General features: G+C 32.7%; 2 protein-coding genes across 2 annotated transcripts; one reads left to right on the top strand and one right to left on the bottom strand.

The window, feature by feature from the left end:
* Nucleotides 1-323: 323 nt before the first annotated feature.
* LOC127984596 (NADH dehydrogenase [ubiquinone] 1 beta subcomplex subunit 1) lies at nt 324-2,273 on the bottom strand. The gene is made up of 3 exons (XM_052587310.1): nt 2,135-2,273; nt 1,520-1,664; nt 324-478 (listed from the first exon to the last, which is right to left on the bottom strand). Exons 2-3 carry the CDS (start codon nt 1,657-1,659, stop codon nt 442-444), a joined length of 177 nt encoding a protein of 58 aa, XP_052443270.1. The 5' UTR covers nt 1,660-1,664; nt 2,135-2,273; the 3' UTR covers nt 324-441.
* Nucleotides 2,274-2,570: 297 nt separating this feature from the next.
* On the top strand, nt 2,571-16,586 carry cpsf2 (cleavage and polyadenylation specific factor 2). Its single transcript, XM_052587096.1, has 15 exons — nt 2,571-2,737; nt 3,312-3,468; nt 3,544-3,703; nt 4,645-4,750; nt 4,883-5,012; nt 5,785-5,900; nt 5,991-6,178; nt 7,038-7,328; nt 8,068-8,168; nt 9,852-10,055; nt 10,157-10,309; nt 11,511-11,736; nt 13,439-13,750; nt 14,838-14,972; nt 16,242-16,586. Exons 2-15 carry the CDS (start codon nt 3,320-3,322, stop codon nt 16,332-16,334), a joined length of 2,364 nt encoding a protein of 787 aa, XP_052443056.1. The 5' UTR covers nt 2,571-2,737; nt 3,312-3,319; the 3' UTR covers nt 16,335-16,586.
* The last annotated feature ends 581 nt before the right edge of the window (nt 16,587-17,167 follow it).

Here is a 17,167-nt window from a genome sequence, read left to right as displayed (position 1 = left end):
TGCATAAATATACAGAATTGCTGAGGTTAACCCATCCTTACATTTTTGGGAAGACAAACACTTCTGTAAAGTTGCAGTTTGATAAAAGAATGTGTTAAAACAGTTTAGTATTGGTGTCTTCTAATAATATATGCAACTGCATTCTAAAAAGTTATTGCTTTTGTAATTTATCTTAATAGACCATGTTATGTGAAATTATTCAAACAGATGATGCCGCAAAATCATATTAAATCAGGACATATTTGATATTTAATAACAGTCCAGTTTGGACTGGACCATCACTCATTTTTAATGTGCTGACTGTAAATAAAAACCACAAGGCATTACAGAATTAAATGCACAATTTATTGCGCCAACATGCTCGTAATCAGAGATATGGTGGATGAACAGACAATATACACATTCTAGGCAGAGGGTCCAATAAATATCACTGCAGGAGTCTCACTTCCAGGTGTATTCCTCACCGGGCTTCAGTTCCCTGAAATCAGAAGTTACAGATTCAGAAATCATTCATTTACAAAGACGCACTCTGGTATTAAGACCGCTTTATAAGATATTATTGTGCCAGTATTTAATGCAATATATCATGGTAATGAATATGCACGATACTGTTATCTTGGGCACTTCTAAATACCATGAATAATTATAGATTACAAATTATTCCGAATTTGGAATGCATTTCAAGAATAATTTCCCCATCAACTGGTCAAAATGCACAACACTGCTGTATGCTGCTTAAAAGTTGCATGCTCTGATGTAAACAAGCACGAATGAGAAGCACATGAGAGACGCTGAATGAAAGCACATTCACTCTCTGACAGCAGATGGCGCTAAACAGCAGAAAATGCAGCCCCTACCCTGGAAACCCCATAAATAAATAAATAATGTGTTGTGCGTCACAGCGCCAAATACTTAAATATTAAGACTTAATAGGCTATTTATTTTTTCTCATTTTAAATCTGGACTACAACATGCCCTAGATATTGTATGAAAGTGTTTTGATTCTTTATTGTTCATTCACACTTTACACTGGGGTTTCATTAATCAACATTAGTTAATTCATTAGTTAACATATTCTGCCAATGAAAAATTATTCTGAACATTCATTAATCTTAGGTATTCCAATACTTAATAACACAATGTTAAAATCAAAATTTGCAGCCGTGTTATTTAATGAGCTACCATGAACTAAGACGTGTATTTTTTTAACAAAGATTAATAACTTCTATAGCTATTGTGAATGTTAATGGTTAACTAATGAGGTCTTATTGTAAAGTGATACCGATTGGACTTTATAATTATTTTGCCATTTAATCTGTGTAAAATGTAAAAACAAATATATTTTTCCGTATTGCTTTATCTTATTTAAATGTTCAGTTACTTTTGTTATTAGGAAAAAAGTTATTTAACCTGTTATACTGTATTATGACCACTTTTTAAAAACTAAATTCCGTGAATGAGCAATGAATCGCAACATGAAAATGTGATACTGGCATATCCCTAGATATTATATATAGACCTGCTATATAAAGCACTCTTGTTCCTGAATGCTGTGAGTTTCTGGTCATTCCATCGGTCCAGATAAACCCCGATGACGAAACCCAGAGGGACCAGGATATTGACCCAGTGCTCACGAATCGCTGCTGCGAAGTTCACCATAATGCCTGTTATTCAATAGAAAAGGGACATAAGTTAACAACGGCTTCTGTTTACATGTTTGATGATCATACCATATGAATAAATGAATTGTTTTCAAACGTTTGACTCGTATTCTATACATGTCTCAGTATATACGTGTATTGTATGAATGTGAGCATGATCAAAACTAATGAAATGCAGCATTCATTGATCTGTCTGCAAATATATGTCTATAAAAAATTAGTCTATCCTTATACATATCTACTGACCTAACATCGAAACAGAAATGCCATGATGAAAGCAAATATAAATGTTTGTGTTGATGTGAAGGTGACTGTTCTGGGCCTGTATCCACACTATATGCTAGCTAGCGTCCTCACATAAACACATTTTAATTTGATTACTTCCACAGAAAACTCGTATAAACACTTAACCAAGTTTAATAGACATACAATACGTTCGTTAATTAAATACATGTGAATTTAAAGTAATTTACCTTCCGGTAGTTTCCTCTGTGTGCTATTAGCACAGTAGCATTAGCTGGAAGAGCTAGAGGGCTTTGGACTGTACCAACTATCAAAGAGACCGTTTGAAGGGAGTTGCTCCAATTTTCCTTTCCGCTACATTGAAACGTTTCTCTTTGAATACAATTTTGATACATGTTATATAAAATAATAATACAAACAATTATTTGTATAAGGTTGCATATCATTTGGATGCTTTTGTGAATGGTTAAAAGGCTTAAGAATTATTTAATTATTAAATTATAAGTTTATTTTAGATCAAAACCTAAATTTTAGACATATATTTAATTTAAATGTCCTACATGTATCTATTAAAAAAAAAAAAAAAAAAAAGCTATGTAACGTTTACGACCCCAATAATAACACGTATTATGAGACTTTTATTATAATTTGTGAGCGCCCCTCCGCCGCTGTGAGTGGTAGAGTCTAGTGACGTCAACAGCGGGAGTAATGGCTGCTGCTCTCACGCCGCCGAGCTGATAGATAACTACGAATTTAAGATGATTTTTCAGCGATTTTCATCATTAATTATTGACCAAACCTCCTGAGATCAAAAGTGAGATAACGACATACGGGTACGCACGTGTTTATGTCCATAAATCAATTCAGTTTTAAAGAAAATCTCCTCATTGGTTTGGCTTCTGTGTGTTTTCATTGAGTTCAGATTCAGTTTAAATGTCAGATTAATTAGAAAGTTGAGAAACTTTATCATGGATGAATGTTTATGAATATTAATTAATTCTGTGGTTACAGAACTTACAGTTCTGTTCATTACATACTGCTCTGTTATTTTGATGCACCTTTATTAGCATTGTATCACAATTAGATACTATTTCTATAGCATTTGGATAAATGTAATAAAATATCATGATTATGGTAACGCATTTTTTCTATATTCTTAATACTTAAAAGAATACCCTATGTTACCATGGTTTTACGGATATTTATAAAGCTATTTTAATACTGAATGATTGATTTTGATATCTAAATGCTAGGTTATGAATGTCTTCTTTAAACAATACCATGTCAAAGCACATGTCCAAAAACATGGCACTTTTTTAGTACACGATTTTTCACTCGGACTATTATGCAAGCAAATGCTCAGGACTGAATGCAAGTTGTTTACTGATGATCTTTTGTGTGCATCAGACGGCAGAATGACGTCCATCATCAAGCTGACGGCTCTTTCCGGAGTGCAGGAGGAATCTGCTCTGTGTTACCTGTTACAAGTGGATGAGTTCCGCTTCCTGCTGGACTGTGGCTGGGATGAGAGTTTCTCCATGGACATCATAGACTCCCTGAAGCGGTACGATCTTTAGATGGTGAGATGGTGTTATTGAGATCATTTCCTGTATGTGATGTGTATTTCCTGTCTTGTCAGGTATGTGCATCAGGTGGACGCAGTGCTGCTCTCTCACCCGGATCCTCTGCATCTGGGCGCTTTACCGTACGCTGTGGGCAAATTGGGGCTCAACTGCACCATCTACGCCACCATCCCTGTCTACAAGATGGGTCAGATGTTCATGTACGATCTCTATCAGGTGAGAAAGATCAGCTTCAAAAGAAGCACTGATTATCAATAGCTCGAAAATCTGAAGTATGTTTCTTAATTGTGTCAAATTAGTCATTTATGGAAAAGGGAAAGGCTTAACAGTTTATATGATGAAAGTCACATAAAACTCAAACAAAAATGAACATTCACATATAAATTAATAATCAACACAAACATAATTCCTATTCAAACCATTATCATGTTATAATTATTAAAAAAAAACTAAAAATAGTGTTTATTTTAAATTAATAATCAAAACATTATATATATATAAAAAAAAACTTTTTTTATTTTCAGTCCAAAATTCAGAAGTACAATTTGAGATTGTTTAAATATGAAAATAACCACACACAAAAAAAGAAATAATGATTGTTTCTGAGCAATTGAGTTTCAATAAAAAAAAAATTATAAATAAAATAAATAAATAAAAAAAATTTTGCAAAAGAAAATGAACCCATTTATAGGATCAGTAAAAAAAGTATTTTCTTCAAAAACAAGCACATTTTCCCCAAAACTATCTATTACTATAACATTTTCTGCTTCACTATTGTAAAAATTTAAATCAGCGTAGAAGCAATACAAGAAATATTCTATATTAGTAGAATTTTTTTCACATTACAGTAATGCAAAAAATATTTTTTTCAAAATGACAATTTAGGGGCCAAAATATACTTAATTATCATGAAAATACAGTCAGATTTAATAGATTTAAATGGAACATGATTCCCGATCCCCAAACATTTTTTAGTGATGGTGTGCAGTAATGACTGTGTTCTTTATTAAATTATTTCAATTTTACAGAGATCTATGATGCATCATAGACTTGAATTGTTAGTTGAACTTAAAATCCCCATGTTTTGAAGTGTTCAGTACTTCTCACTCTGAGGCAGTGCTGAAATATGAATGCCTTCGTCTTATGTGATCTCATAGTCTCGACACAACACTGAAGATTTCACTCTGTTCACGCTGGATGACGTCGATTCAGCTTTTGACAAAATCCAGCAGCTGAAATACTCTCAGATCGTCAACCTGAAAGGTGAGAAGACACTTCTTCATTCACATGTGCAGAAAGAGAAAACCCAATCAGTAATATCTTTAAAAATACAAAATAAAGATAATGTGTCCTTTTGGACATCTTGGAAGTTACTCATAATTTATTAACGAACAGGAAAAGGTCACGGGTTGTCCATCACCCCACTTCCTGCGGGTCACATGATCGGTGGCACTATCTGGAAAATAGTGAAGGATGGAGAGGAAGAGATCATCTATGCTGTGGATTTCAACCACAAGAGGGAGATGTAAGTATGAAAGAAATCACCCAGAGATAAAATTAATAATGTATCATTTTGTACCCTGGAATTAATTGTTAGGGAAAATTTCTGCCCTTTATGAGGTCTTTTTTTTTCTTGCTATGTATTTTCAAAGACTATAAATACCATTTCCTCAAATAATGAGAAATAGTATTATTTATTAAATAATAAAACAAATTAATTAATGTTAAATACACAACAATTATGGCAGTTAATCAAATATCAAACCAACATCACTTACATCATATATATATATATATATATATATATATATATATATATATATATATATATATATATATATATATATATATCCAAAATTATTATTTGAGATATGAAAAAATCACATATACATTAACATTCAAAACAATCATGAATGTAATTGTTAATTCATTAATTATTTTAAGAATAGATACAAAAGCATAATTTAATTATTTGTATTAGGAAAAAATTCTATTGATATTATGTTTTGAATATTCCTTTCATTATATTCTCAAATAATGTTATAAGTAGTAATTAAAATCGTTCAGTTCTATTGAATATTTATTATGAATATTACTAAGTTCTCTTTAATAATGCTAATAAATGACTATTAATTAAAAACCAAACTACTATCAGATACATACATGTAGTTTTAATAAAGTGAAACTAACAATATTTGGCATTTTTGCCACTTTATTTACCATTCTTGTCCAAATTCTTGCTCATTTCTGATCTCAGTGTAAAGTAAAAGGTTTTATTTGATAATGTGTCCGATCAGTCATCTGAACGGCTGCTCGCTGGAGAACATCAGCAGACCGTCTCTCCTCATCACAGACTCCTTCAATGCCTCGTATGTTCAGCCTCGCAGGAAACAGCGTGACGAGCAGCTGCTCAGTAAGTTCAGACTCCACCAGCAGTTCACCCAAACGATTTATCATCATGTATGTGCTGCAATGAACCTTGACGTTCCCCTCTCTCTTCCAGCCAATGTGATGGAGACGCTCCGAGGCGACGGGAACGTGCTGATCGCTGTGGACACGGCGGGACGAGTGCTGGAACTGGCTCAGCTCCTGGATCAGATCTGGAGGACCAAAGATGCAGGATTGGGCGTTTACTCGCTCGCCCTGCTCAACAACGTCAGCTACAACGTGGTGGAGTTCTCAAAGTCCCAGGTCTCGCTGTCACGCTCATATCCTTCAAAAATGTTCTTTGTGTGCTCTACTATAATATAATCGTTTTAAAGCGAGCTGGCGTTATGGAGCATGTCACTCGCTTTGCAAAAACCAAACAAGCAGTGTGTGCTCTCACTGCATGATAGTCTGTGCTGGTTTAATATGTCTCGAAATTCACGATATGCAGGGACTTTTTCCTGCATGAGTTTTGTTTTATATTTGTATCAAATGATAAAGTTAAGCAATATCATTTGAGCAAGAGTGCGGTCTTTTCTTAATATCAGCATGATTGTTAGCAAATGTTACATTGATTTTATGACAATATTTTATTCCAGTTTATCCCTTTTCTCTCAAATGTGAGTTATAAACTTGATGTTCTGACTTTTTTTCCTTTCTGAATTGGAGTTAGAATATCGAAATAGCCTTTTTTTTTTATTGTAAAGAATTCCGAAAATATTTGTCAGAACTGTAAATAATTCCAAATTTTTCACACAACTGTAAAGAATTCTGACTTTTTTTCCTCGGAATTGTGACGAATTCTGACTTCTTTTTTTATTTTTTTTCAGAATTCTAATTGTGTTTTGTTTTTCAGAATGTTAATGTGTTATTAACTACAAAATTAGAAGTCATAATTACTTAGTTTTTTTTATTTTATGGCTCTTGTGTCCCCAAACAATCCATGCGGAAATGATTCATCATTTCGAACAAATGAGTTTAATGAATGATTCAGTGACTGACTGGATCAATTGTTTCAATGAAATGTCTTAATAACATCTATATTATTTTTTAAATCTCTACAGTTTTCGCATGTGATACAAGATGTGTCAGAAATCAGAAGGTTTCTTGTGTTTCCTCACAGGTGGAGTGGATGAGTGATAAACTGATGCGATGCTTCGAGGACAAGAGGAACAACCCTTTCCAGTTTCGGCACCTGTCTCTCTGTCACAGCCTGTCTGATCTGGCCCGTGTGCCCAGCCCGAAGGTGGTTCTGTGCAGTCAGCCCGACCTGGAGTCCGGCTTCTCACGGGAGCTCTTCATACAGTGGTGTCAGGAAGCCAAGAACTCTGTCATCCTCACCTACAGAACCACACCGGGAACGCTGGCCCGCTACCTCATAGACACCCCAGGGGAGAAGAGGATTGAGCTGGAGGTTAGGCCTTTACGACAAGGAATTGAATATGAAGATAGGACAAAATATACTTTTTTTTTTAGCAACATTATGAAAGTGAATAGAAGGCACAGAGTTTCAATATATCGGATCCGTGCAGTCAGTCTTAAAGTGACAGCAGCCTAATATAAATAAAATAAAATAAGAAAAATAGCTATATCCAGATTGTGAAAAAAAATCATACTGTAAAGTAAGATTTTGAATAAAAATATAACAAAATAAACTATTGTAGGAAAAAGTTTGAAATTAGCTGAAAAGATGCTTTTACGATCAGAATATTCTTAGATATTAATGGAGGTGTATCACATCAAAAAACAACGTTAGCATTCATTCATTGTAGCTTTTTTCTTTTTTTTTTAATTGTACATTTTTAGGGATTTTTTGCAAAAATACTCAGTTACAGGATGTGAGTCATGATTATTGTTGAGACTGTGTGGTCCTATTAGAAGACAATGTCATTATTCATAAGAACTTATTTACCAAATTTACCAAAAAAACTAACTTGGATAAACTGTTTTGCTCTTTACATCGCTCAGACAAATCTCTGAACATACAAGATTTGATCCCACAAATTTTGGAAAATATATTAATTAGATTTCCTCTATCTCTCTTTTTCATCAAATTTTTGTGTAAAAAAAATTCTTCGGATGCCCAGTGATTTTGAAGATTTCGTGTTTTTTTTTTTTTTTTTTTTTTTTTTCTGTTTCTTTAACTCATCCAGATAAGAAAACGGTGCCGACTGGAAGGACGAGAACTAGAGGAATACATGGAGAAAGAGAAAATGAAGAAAGAGGCTGCCAAAAAACTGGAGCAGACGAAAGAGTGAGTAGAAATGTGTTTGAGACTAAAATACTGTCTGAATGAAAAGCCAGAATACACTGATGATCAAACCAAGACTTTCTGACGCCATTTATTAAGGGTAGAGAGGGGAATTTTCTACAAATATTCGAAAGACAGATCTTCACTGAAAACAAAGAATCAATTAAAAAAAGCATTTTTATAAATACTTTAAGAATCATTCATGCAATTTAATTAATTGGTATTCATCATTTTGCTGTCTGTTTCAAGAAGTGCTAATATCTGTTCACATTTGTGCTCTCTAATGAACCAAACTCAGACCCAAAACAAGAATAAATGATTGAAAAATCAGTTCGTTCTCTTTTACATTATAGAAAGCTATTCAAAAGTCTCTTCTGTGTGCCAAAGCTGCATTTATTTGATCACAAATACGGCAAAACGAGTGTAATATTCTTACAAAACAGTTATTTAAAATTCTGTTAGTTTAAAATGTAATTTATTGCTGTGATCAAAGCTGAATTCCTCCAGTCTTCAGTGTCACCTGATCTTCAGAAATCACTCTAATATGATGATTTACTTTTTAGTATCAATGTTGAAAACAGTTGAGCTGCTTCACATTTTGTGTGAAAAATTTATCACATTTTCAACATTTGTAACATTATAAAAGTCTTTACTGTCACTTTTTTAATTTAGTGCATCCTTGTTGAATAAAAGTTAAAAACTAAATTTACTGATCTCAAACCTTTGAACTTGGAACCCATTTTACTTATTTTAAAATATAACACTGAATTTTTACATATTATATTAATCAAATATATATATATATATATATATATATATATATATATATATATATATATATATATATATTTATGATACACAATATAATTCATGATTGAAAAAATATATGTAAAATTATATCTCTATTGTCTTGTCTGGTGATATGCTTTTCTTTTTTTTGTTAAAGCAGTAATTTAATGTTTTTGCAGTTTTGACCTACATTAATTAAGAGACTTTATGTGTCCCTGGAACAAAAGCAGTCTTAAGTCTCTGGGGGTATATTTTTAGCAATAGCCAAAAAACTTTGTATGGGTCAAAATTATCGATTTTTCTTTTATGTCAAAATCATAAGGATATTAACTAAAGATCATCATCCATGATGATATTTTGTCAATTTCCTACTGTTATTATATCAAAACTTCATTTTTGATTAATAATATGCATTGCTAAAAAATAATTTAGACAACTTTAAAGTCAATTGTTCTCAATATTTTTTTTTTTTTTTTGCGCACCCTCAGATTCCAGATTTCGAAAAATTATTGTCCTATCCTAACAAGCCATAGATACATCAATGGAAAGCTGAATTATTAAGTTTTCAGATGATGCAAAAATCTCAATTTTGAAAAACTGACCCTTATGACTGGTTTTGTGGTCGAAGGTCACATATGAGACAATATATCAGACCAAAGGTCATCAGTCAAAAAGGTGCTAAAAACACCTAAAATATACTCTTCACTTTATACAGTAATATTCATGCTAAACTAAAGATATTGAGGAAAAAGCACTGTTTATATGTTCTGTTGTCATTTCTTCACTTTTATGCAGCACTTTAGTTGTTTATGGTTTAATAATGCCATCACTATTATTAGATCAGCTCTGAATCCTAACCTTACCTGAGGTTTAATAAGAGCGCTGTGTGTTGATCAGGGTGGACATGGACTCGAGCGATGAGAGCGATATAGACGATGATCTGGAGCAGCCGGCGGTGGTGAAAACCAAACATCACGACCTGATGATGAAGGGCGAGGGCGGGAGGAAGGGCAGCTTCTTCAAACAGGCCAAAAAGTCCTACCCCATGTTCCCTACACACGAGGAGCGACTCAAATGGGACGAGTACGGCGAAATCATCAGGTGAGTTATTTCCCTTCAGATGCTTATACAGTGCCATGGGATTTATGGGTTTGTGCTGCTGTGTTGTGTACCTTCATGTTCTGTGTTTGCTCTAACCACAGGCCCGAGGAGTTTCTGGTTCCTGAGCTCCAGGCCACAGAAGAGGAGAAGAGCAAGCTGGAGTCCGGACTGACTAACGGAGAGGAGCCGATGGAGCAGGACCTGTCCGACGTCCCCACCAAATGCACCAGCGTCACACAAGCGCTAGACATCAGGTGATCATTCATTTCATCAGCAGTCTGACTCTTATTACTGATTACCGTATTTTCTGGACTATAAGTCGCACTTTTTTTCATAGTTTGGCTGGTCCTGCGACTTATAGTCAGGTGCGACTTATTTATCAAAATTAATTTGACATGAACCGAGAGAAATAAACCAAGAAAAATGAACCAATAGAAAACATTACCGTCTACAGCCACGAGAGGGCGCACTGAAAACATAGAGCGCCCTCTCGTGGCTGTAGACGGTAATGTTTTCTCTTGGTTCTTGGTTCTAAATAAATGCTACTTATAGTCCATTTTGACTTATATATGTTTTTTTTTTCCTCGTCATGACATATTTTTGGACTGATGCAAATTATACCCTACATTGAATTAATTTTAATAGAAAGGATTGTATTAAAACCTCAGCAGTGTTTTTTATTTTATTAGAATTTATCATATTAGAAAATTCTACACACACACAATTTTTTTACATATAATATCTGTTGAAATATAGAGGATTCATATATATAAACAAATTTTTTTTTTGAAAATAGAAAAAAAAAAAATATTATAAATTATATTATCGATTTTTATTTTTGTAATAAATAGTATCACATTTATGAGATATCACAATATTCATGATTTATTCTATACATTTAAAAAATAATTTTTTAAAGCTAATATCAAATTTGTGCACTATAGCAATCTTCAGGAATTCTATTGTAAACAAATTCTACTGTAAAACATATTAATTTAGAAATTGCTAGTAAACTCACAATTACAAAGAAACAGGAAGTAACTTTAAATAAGAAAGACTAAAATGGTATTTTCTTGTAAAATATTCTCCAAATAAATAACTTCATAAAATATTTTTACAGTGTGTATATAACTACTGTTTTTAATTTATTTATTATTATTGTATTTTTTTTTACAAAATGCTAAAGTTAGAATAAAAGTATTAAACACTTTGAAAATATTAAAACCAGTGTTCATTTTATTGAATGTAATTTTTTTCAGGATCTGTTCTATATATTTTAAATCAAAAGATGTATACCAGGATAAATGTTATTAAAAAGCAGTGTTGAGGATGTCATCCCTTTATATAATTTTTTTTTTGTTTTGTTTTTGTTATTATTATTTTTATTTTTTTTTACGTTGTATTGTTTGTTCGCACTTTCATGGCAGTCATTGATTCATCTGTTGTGTCCCTCAGAGCTCGAGTCATGTACATCGATTACGAGGGCCGTTCTGACGGCGACTCTATTAAAAAGATCATAAACCAGATGAAACCCAGACAGCTGATCATCGTTCACGGGCCGCCGGAGGCCAGCCAGGACCTGGCCGAGTCCTGCAAGGCCTTCAGCGGCAAAGACATCAAAGTTTACACGCCAAAACTGCAGGAGACCGTGGATGCCACCAGCGAGACCCACATTTACCAGGTAATAACTCTTATCTGTCACACAGAAAACTGACATTTCAACAACCTTGTGAGGTCATATAAATAAGCATATGTTAGTGTTTTCAAACAATTCATTGCAATTAATTGCATACAAAATAAGTTTTTATTTGCATTATGTGTTTGTTCTGTGTATGTTTATGTACATACACTTAAAAATATATACATTTTAAATATATAAATTGTAAAATAATAAATAATATACATATTTTTCTGAGCATGCATATGTGTGTACTTATATTTATTACATGAGTATGTATGTAATAAATATATAGAGCACACAAATATATATTATTTAGACAAAAAAATGATTTATCATGATTAAACATTTGACAGCACTAATATATATATATATATAGAGAGAGAGAGAGAGAGAGAGAGAGCACGTTAATATTAGGACTTATAGACTGTCTGCACAAAATGCCCTGAATGCACATGAACTGTCTGTGTCAGTTTGAGTCTTAAAGATGCTCCTCTCTCAGTCACAGATTATGGAAAGTGAAATGTAATTCTATAGGGGTAGGGGATTTATTCACACATGTTAAAATATTTAGTTAAAGCTTCTTTCTTTTCAGATTTTTATTTACAGCTTTATCTTAATAGGCTGTATAAAAACCGTAGTTCTGTGTGAAATACAAAACATTTGAGCACCCCCATATGTGAATGTTTTGCTAAAGTATGGCATGCTAAATCCCATCTTGCTGCTTCATATCTACAGTACATAACAAAAGTTTGAAAACATTACTATTTTTAATGTTTTTGAAAGAAGTTTCTTCTGCTCAAGCCTGTATTTATTTATCAAAAATACAGAAAAAAACTGTAATATTGTGACATATTATTACAACTTAAAATAATAGTTTTCTATTTGAATATACTTTAAAATAAAAATGTATTCCTGTGATGCAAAGCTGAATTTTCCGCATCATTCCTCCAGCCTTCAGTGTCACATGTAACATCAGTCGATCACATGATCATTTAGAAATCATTCTAATATTCTGATTTATTATGAGTGTTGGAAACAGTTCTGCTGTCTGATATATTTGATCAATAAAAGGTTAAAAAGAACTGCATTTATTCAAAATAAAAATAAAAAAAATTTAAAAGAAAGAAAAACAAATTACTGACCAGTAGTGTATAAACTAAATATTTATATTTTAAAAACATAGCTTCTTTTTTTCTTTTTTTAACTTTTTATTCATCAAAGTATCCTAAAAAAGTATCACATGTTCTGAAAAAATATTGAGCAGCAGAACTGTTTCCAACTTTGATAATGAATCATCATATTAGAATGATTTCTAAAGGATCATGTGATAATGATCCTAAAAATTCAGCTTTGCATCACAGAAATAAATGATCATTTAAAGTATAATACATTTAAAAACTATTATTTTAAGTTGTAATAATATTTCACAATATTACTGTTTTTTTTCTGTATTTTTGATCAAATAAATGCAGGCTTGATGAGCAGAAGAAACTTCTTTCAAAAACATTAAAAATAGTAATGTTTCCAAACTTTTGGTCTGTACTGTAGATAAGGAATTGTTCGCTTAAGGTTCCGGGAGTTTTGAGTTGTGGATGTTTCAAAATAGCATCATTTATCATGATGTCATTTTAACTTTGACATTGCAAAGTGTGCAGTCTTCGGAGATGCTCACAGACTGATGGAGCTGTAAATGTCGCTGCAGGTCAGACTGAAGGACTCGTTGGTCAGTTCACTGCAGTTCTGTAAAGCCAAAGACACGGAGCTGGCGTGGATCGATGGCGTTCTGGACATGCGGGTGGAGAAAGTGGACACGGGTGTCATCGCAGAGATGGGAGACACCAAAGAGGAGACGGAGGACGGAGAGCCAGCCATGGATGTCACGCCGGACCTGACGACTGAGCCCAGCGCCGCGGCTAACCAGCGGGCCATCAAGACTCTGTTTGGAGACGACGAGCGGGAGATTTCGGAGGAGAGCGACGTCATTCCCACACTGGAGCCGCTGCCTGCTAATGAGGTGAGAGACACCGCAAATACAGCACAAACTACACCTTTAACCTGCGCTGCTCAAGTTTCGTTTCGTTTAAGTAGATGATGTGTTATATAGACATCCTTTAATAATAAGTAAGTCAAAATATAAATTTCAAAAGATTTCCAAACTAAATACAAAAGTGAAAACAAGAAATATTACATTTAAATCCAATTCAGAATATATGACAGTATAAAATTACATTAGAGGCAACAGTTCTCCTTTTCACTTAATTTTATTTTATGTGATAAAATAAATACTAATTGATGTTATTTGATTAGATGTAATTAAATAAAGACAAATAAAAAAATAGCAAATAATAACAAAAACAATTTTATTACTAAAATTACTAAGGCTTTAAAATCAAAGTGAAAAGAGAAAATCTTATTTAAAAAATATCAGTTGCACAAGGCAACATTTCTAATTTTCATTTATTTAATTTGAAGTAATAAAATAATTAAAACTAAGTAAAGACTAATAAATAAAGTAATAGCTACTGTATTGACACATTTAAAAAATTATAATAATAGTAATGAAAAAAAAATCTAAAACTTTAACACAAATAAAAATGAAAACATAGAATATAATTATAATATGTAATTCAAAAGATCAGCAAAAACGATAAGCTTAAACTTTATTTCAGTATATCTCGTTGTTAGGTTTGAATTGAATTATCATAACTAAAACTAAACAAATGTAGTAAAATTAATAATACCATGTAGACATATTGTAGAGTAAATATAATATTTAATAATATTTATATATAAATATATTATAAATAAATTACAACTATAAATAAACTTAAACAAACAACACAACAAAATTGCTAAAACTTTTTAATTAAAGTGAAAACGCAAAATATACAAATAAAATCTAAATTGAAGTATTAACCAAAAGAGAGTGCAAGAAAGCTGAGGAAAATAAATGTGAGGAGAACAGATCTAATGAGGATGCAATGATCTCATGATGAAGGTTGAAATCTAGCTCTGTATTATACAGCTGATCACCAGAGGAAAGACGTTTTAAATAGAAACATCTCCTGGGGTTTTGTGGGAATAACACGTGTTCTCCTCAGGTCCTAGGTCATCAGTCTGTGTTCATCAACGAGCCTCGTCTGTCAGACTTTAAGCAGGTTCTGCTGCGTGAAGGGATCCAGGCCGAGTTTGTGGGCGGAGTTCTGGTGTGTAATAATCTGGTGGCTGTCAGGAGGGTGAGTGGAAGCACATCACACCACATAATATGCAAATCACCTCTTATGAATATTTGATTAGTGGCCGGCTGTACGATCAGGACATGTTCTTAATGTGTTTTGCAAAAAGCCAAATTAAGGTTTCTGACGATTTGGGACATTGCCTTTAAAAATACGCTTATGCAGCGATCTGTACATATTTTTTAATTGAAAAATAAAGCATAAATTAATATAGCAATGCTTCTGTTCATTGACAGTCTTGTTAACCCGTCAACACAAGCACAAACAAACAATTTTTTCTACTGTATCCCACAATGCAGTGCTTCTTGAGTTTCCAGTTTGACAAATGAACTGAAAGCAATATCAACCATTGTATTTTTTTAATTCAAATCATTACACAGTTTTTGGCGTAAATTTGGATCAAAAATACTTGTGAATTTTTGAGAACTGGATGTCACTTGCAGAATGAAACTTGTAGTTTAATGATGTCATGTGAATATCAATTAAGAAAAATGTAACCATCCATAATGTGTGTACAATTTTGCATGTTTTAACAAAATAGGAGTATATATTTATATGTTTATTGCACATGAACTTGATAAAAACTAAATGTTTTGTTGTAATATATATGCAACAATAAATAAAAATATATTGCATACAATGATTAAAAAGGTAATTTGTCTGAACATTATTTCCAAAATAAAGGTAGACTACATTTAATTATTTAATTATTTACTTTAAATGCAGCCAAATATTTTTGTGCCGTCACATAAATCATTTTATTTTATTTTTTATTTAAATGAATCATGATGGTCTTACTCTATCATGTGGAGTACTGCATTTGGTACTTGCTACCTTATATCTTTACTCTCTCTTTTCACGGCTTTGGAAAACTTGTCTCGGATGTTTCACTGATTTTTTTTCAAATGACATCATATCAGTTTGTTCTTTGATTTTGTTTGAAGTATACCAGGGCCTGTATATTGCCCACCTCCAGTATATCATATCATATATCATATATATATATATCAGGAACCCCCCATGATATGACTAGTTAGCCGGACTTTTTATAAAACCAGTGGCAAGTGTTAAAATCATCTTGATATTACAGTGTTATGCTGTTTTGCTATGCAAGAACACATCCTGTATTTATTGCTCTTATCATGCATCTCTCTCTCTCTCTCTGTGTCTCTCTCTCTGTGTCTCTCTCTCTGTGTCTCTCTCTCTGTGTCTCTCTCTCTCTCTCTCTCTCTCTGTGTGTCTCTCTCTCTCTCTCTCTCTCTCATTTAGACGGAAGCGGGCCGCATCTGTCTGGAAGGCTGTCATTGTGATGACTACTACAGGATTCGTGAGCTGTTGTATCAGCAGTATGCTGTAGTTTAACAGATCTCAATCAGCTCAAGCCCCTCCTTTCATCTCCTTTCCTTTTACAGCTTTTGAGTTGTGTGTATTTTATTATTGTTTCCCCCCACGTTTACATGGCAGATGTTCTCTCTGAAAGGGACCCAGAAACAGAGCATCTGTCTGGACTGAAGACGAACAATGCTTTTGTTCCAAACTGCTGGATACAAACAATCGTTTAAGCCTTTTTTACCCCTTATTTTTCTCAGATAAACTTCAGTTTTCGTAATGAAACATTGTGTCAGTGTCAATTTTTTTAAAAATTTACAGTAATTATTTTCAGTTCTATTATAGAAAATAACTTGGGCTTGTTCAGAATAGCATACTACTATCTGCAGTGTATAGTATGTATTCTGTGCATAGTGCATGCAAATTTTCTGTATGCATGGAAATACATACTACATTTGCTGAAATGTGCATTATGCATCAGAACTTAATAGTTTGAAAGCTTGTTTTGGCAATGGGATAAAAAAAAAATAGCATTATTTTAAGTGATGTCCAGATCTGTGCTAATTGACATTTATTACAGTATAGAAGCTATTCTGCCTTATTATGTGATAAACAGTGTTTGTAGTATATAAACAAATAATAATTATTTGTTATTGTCCAGCATTTATAGATTTCTAAGCCAATTAAAAGCTAGAAATTTGAGAAAAATTAAAGTTGCCTATACTATCAGTCAGAAGTTTTTGAACAGTAAGCTTGTTAATGTTTTTTTTTAAAGAAGTCCCTTCTGTTCACCAAGCCTGCATTTATTTGATCCAAAGTACAGCAAAACAGTAAGATTTTGAAATATTTTTAATAGCCTATTTAAA

Source organism: Carassius gibelio, chromosome B20 (assembly GCF_023724105.1).
Source record: "Carassius gibelio isolate Cgi1373 ecotype wild population from Czech Republic chromosome B20, carGib1.2-hapl.c, whole genome shotgun sequence".
NCBI classification, from domain to species: Eukaryota; Metazoa; Chordata; class Actinopteri; order Cypriniformes; family Cyprinidae; genus Carassius; species Carassius gibelio.
The sequence above is the reverse complement of the archived record's forward strand: the minus strand, read 5'-3'. Positions and strand labels throughout refer to the sequence as shown.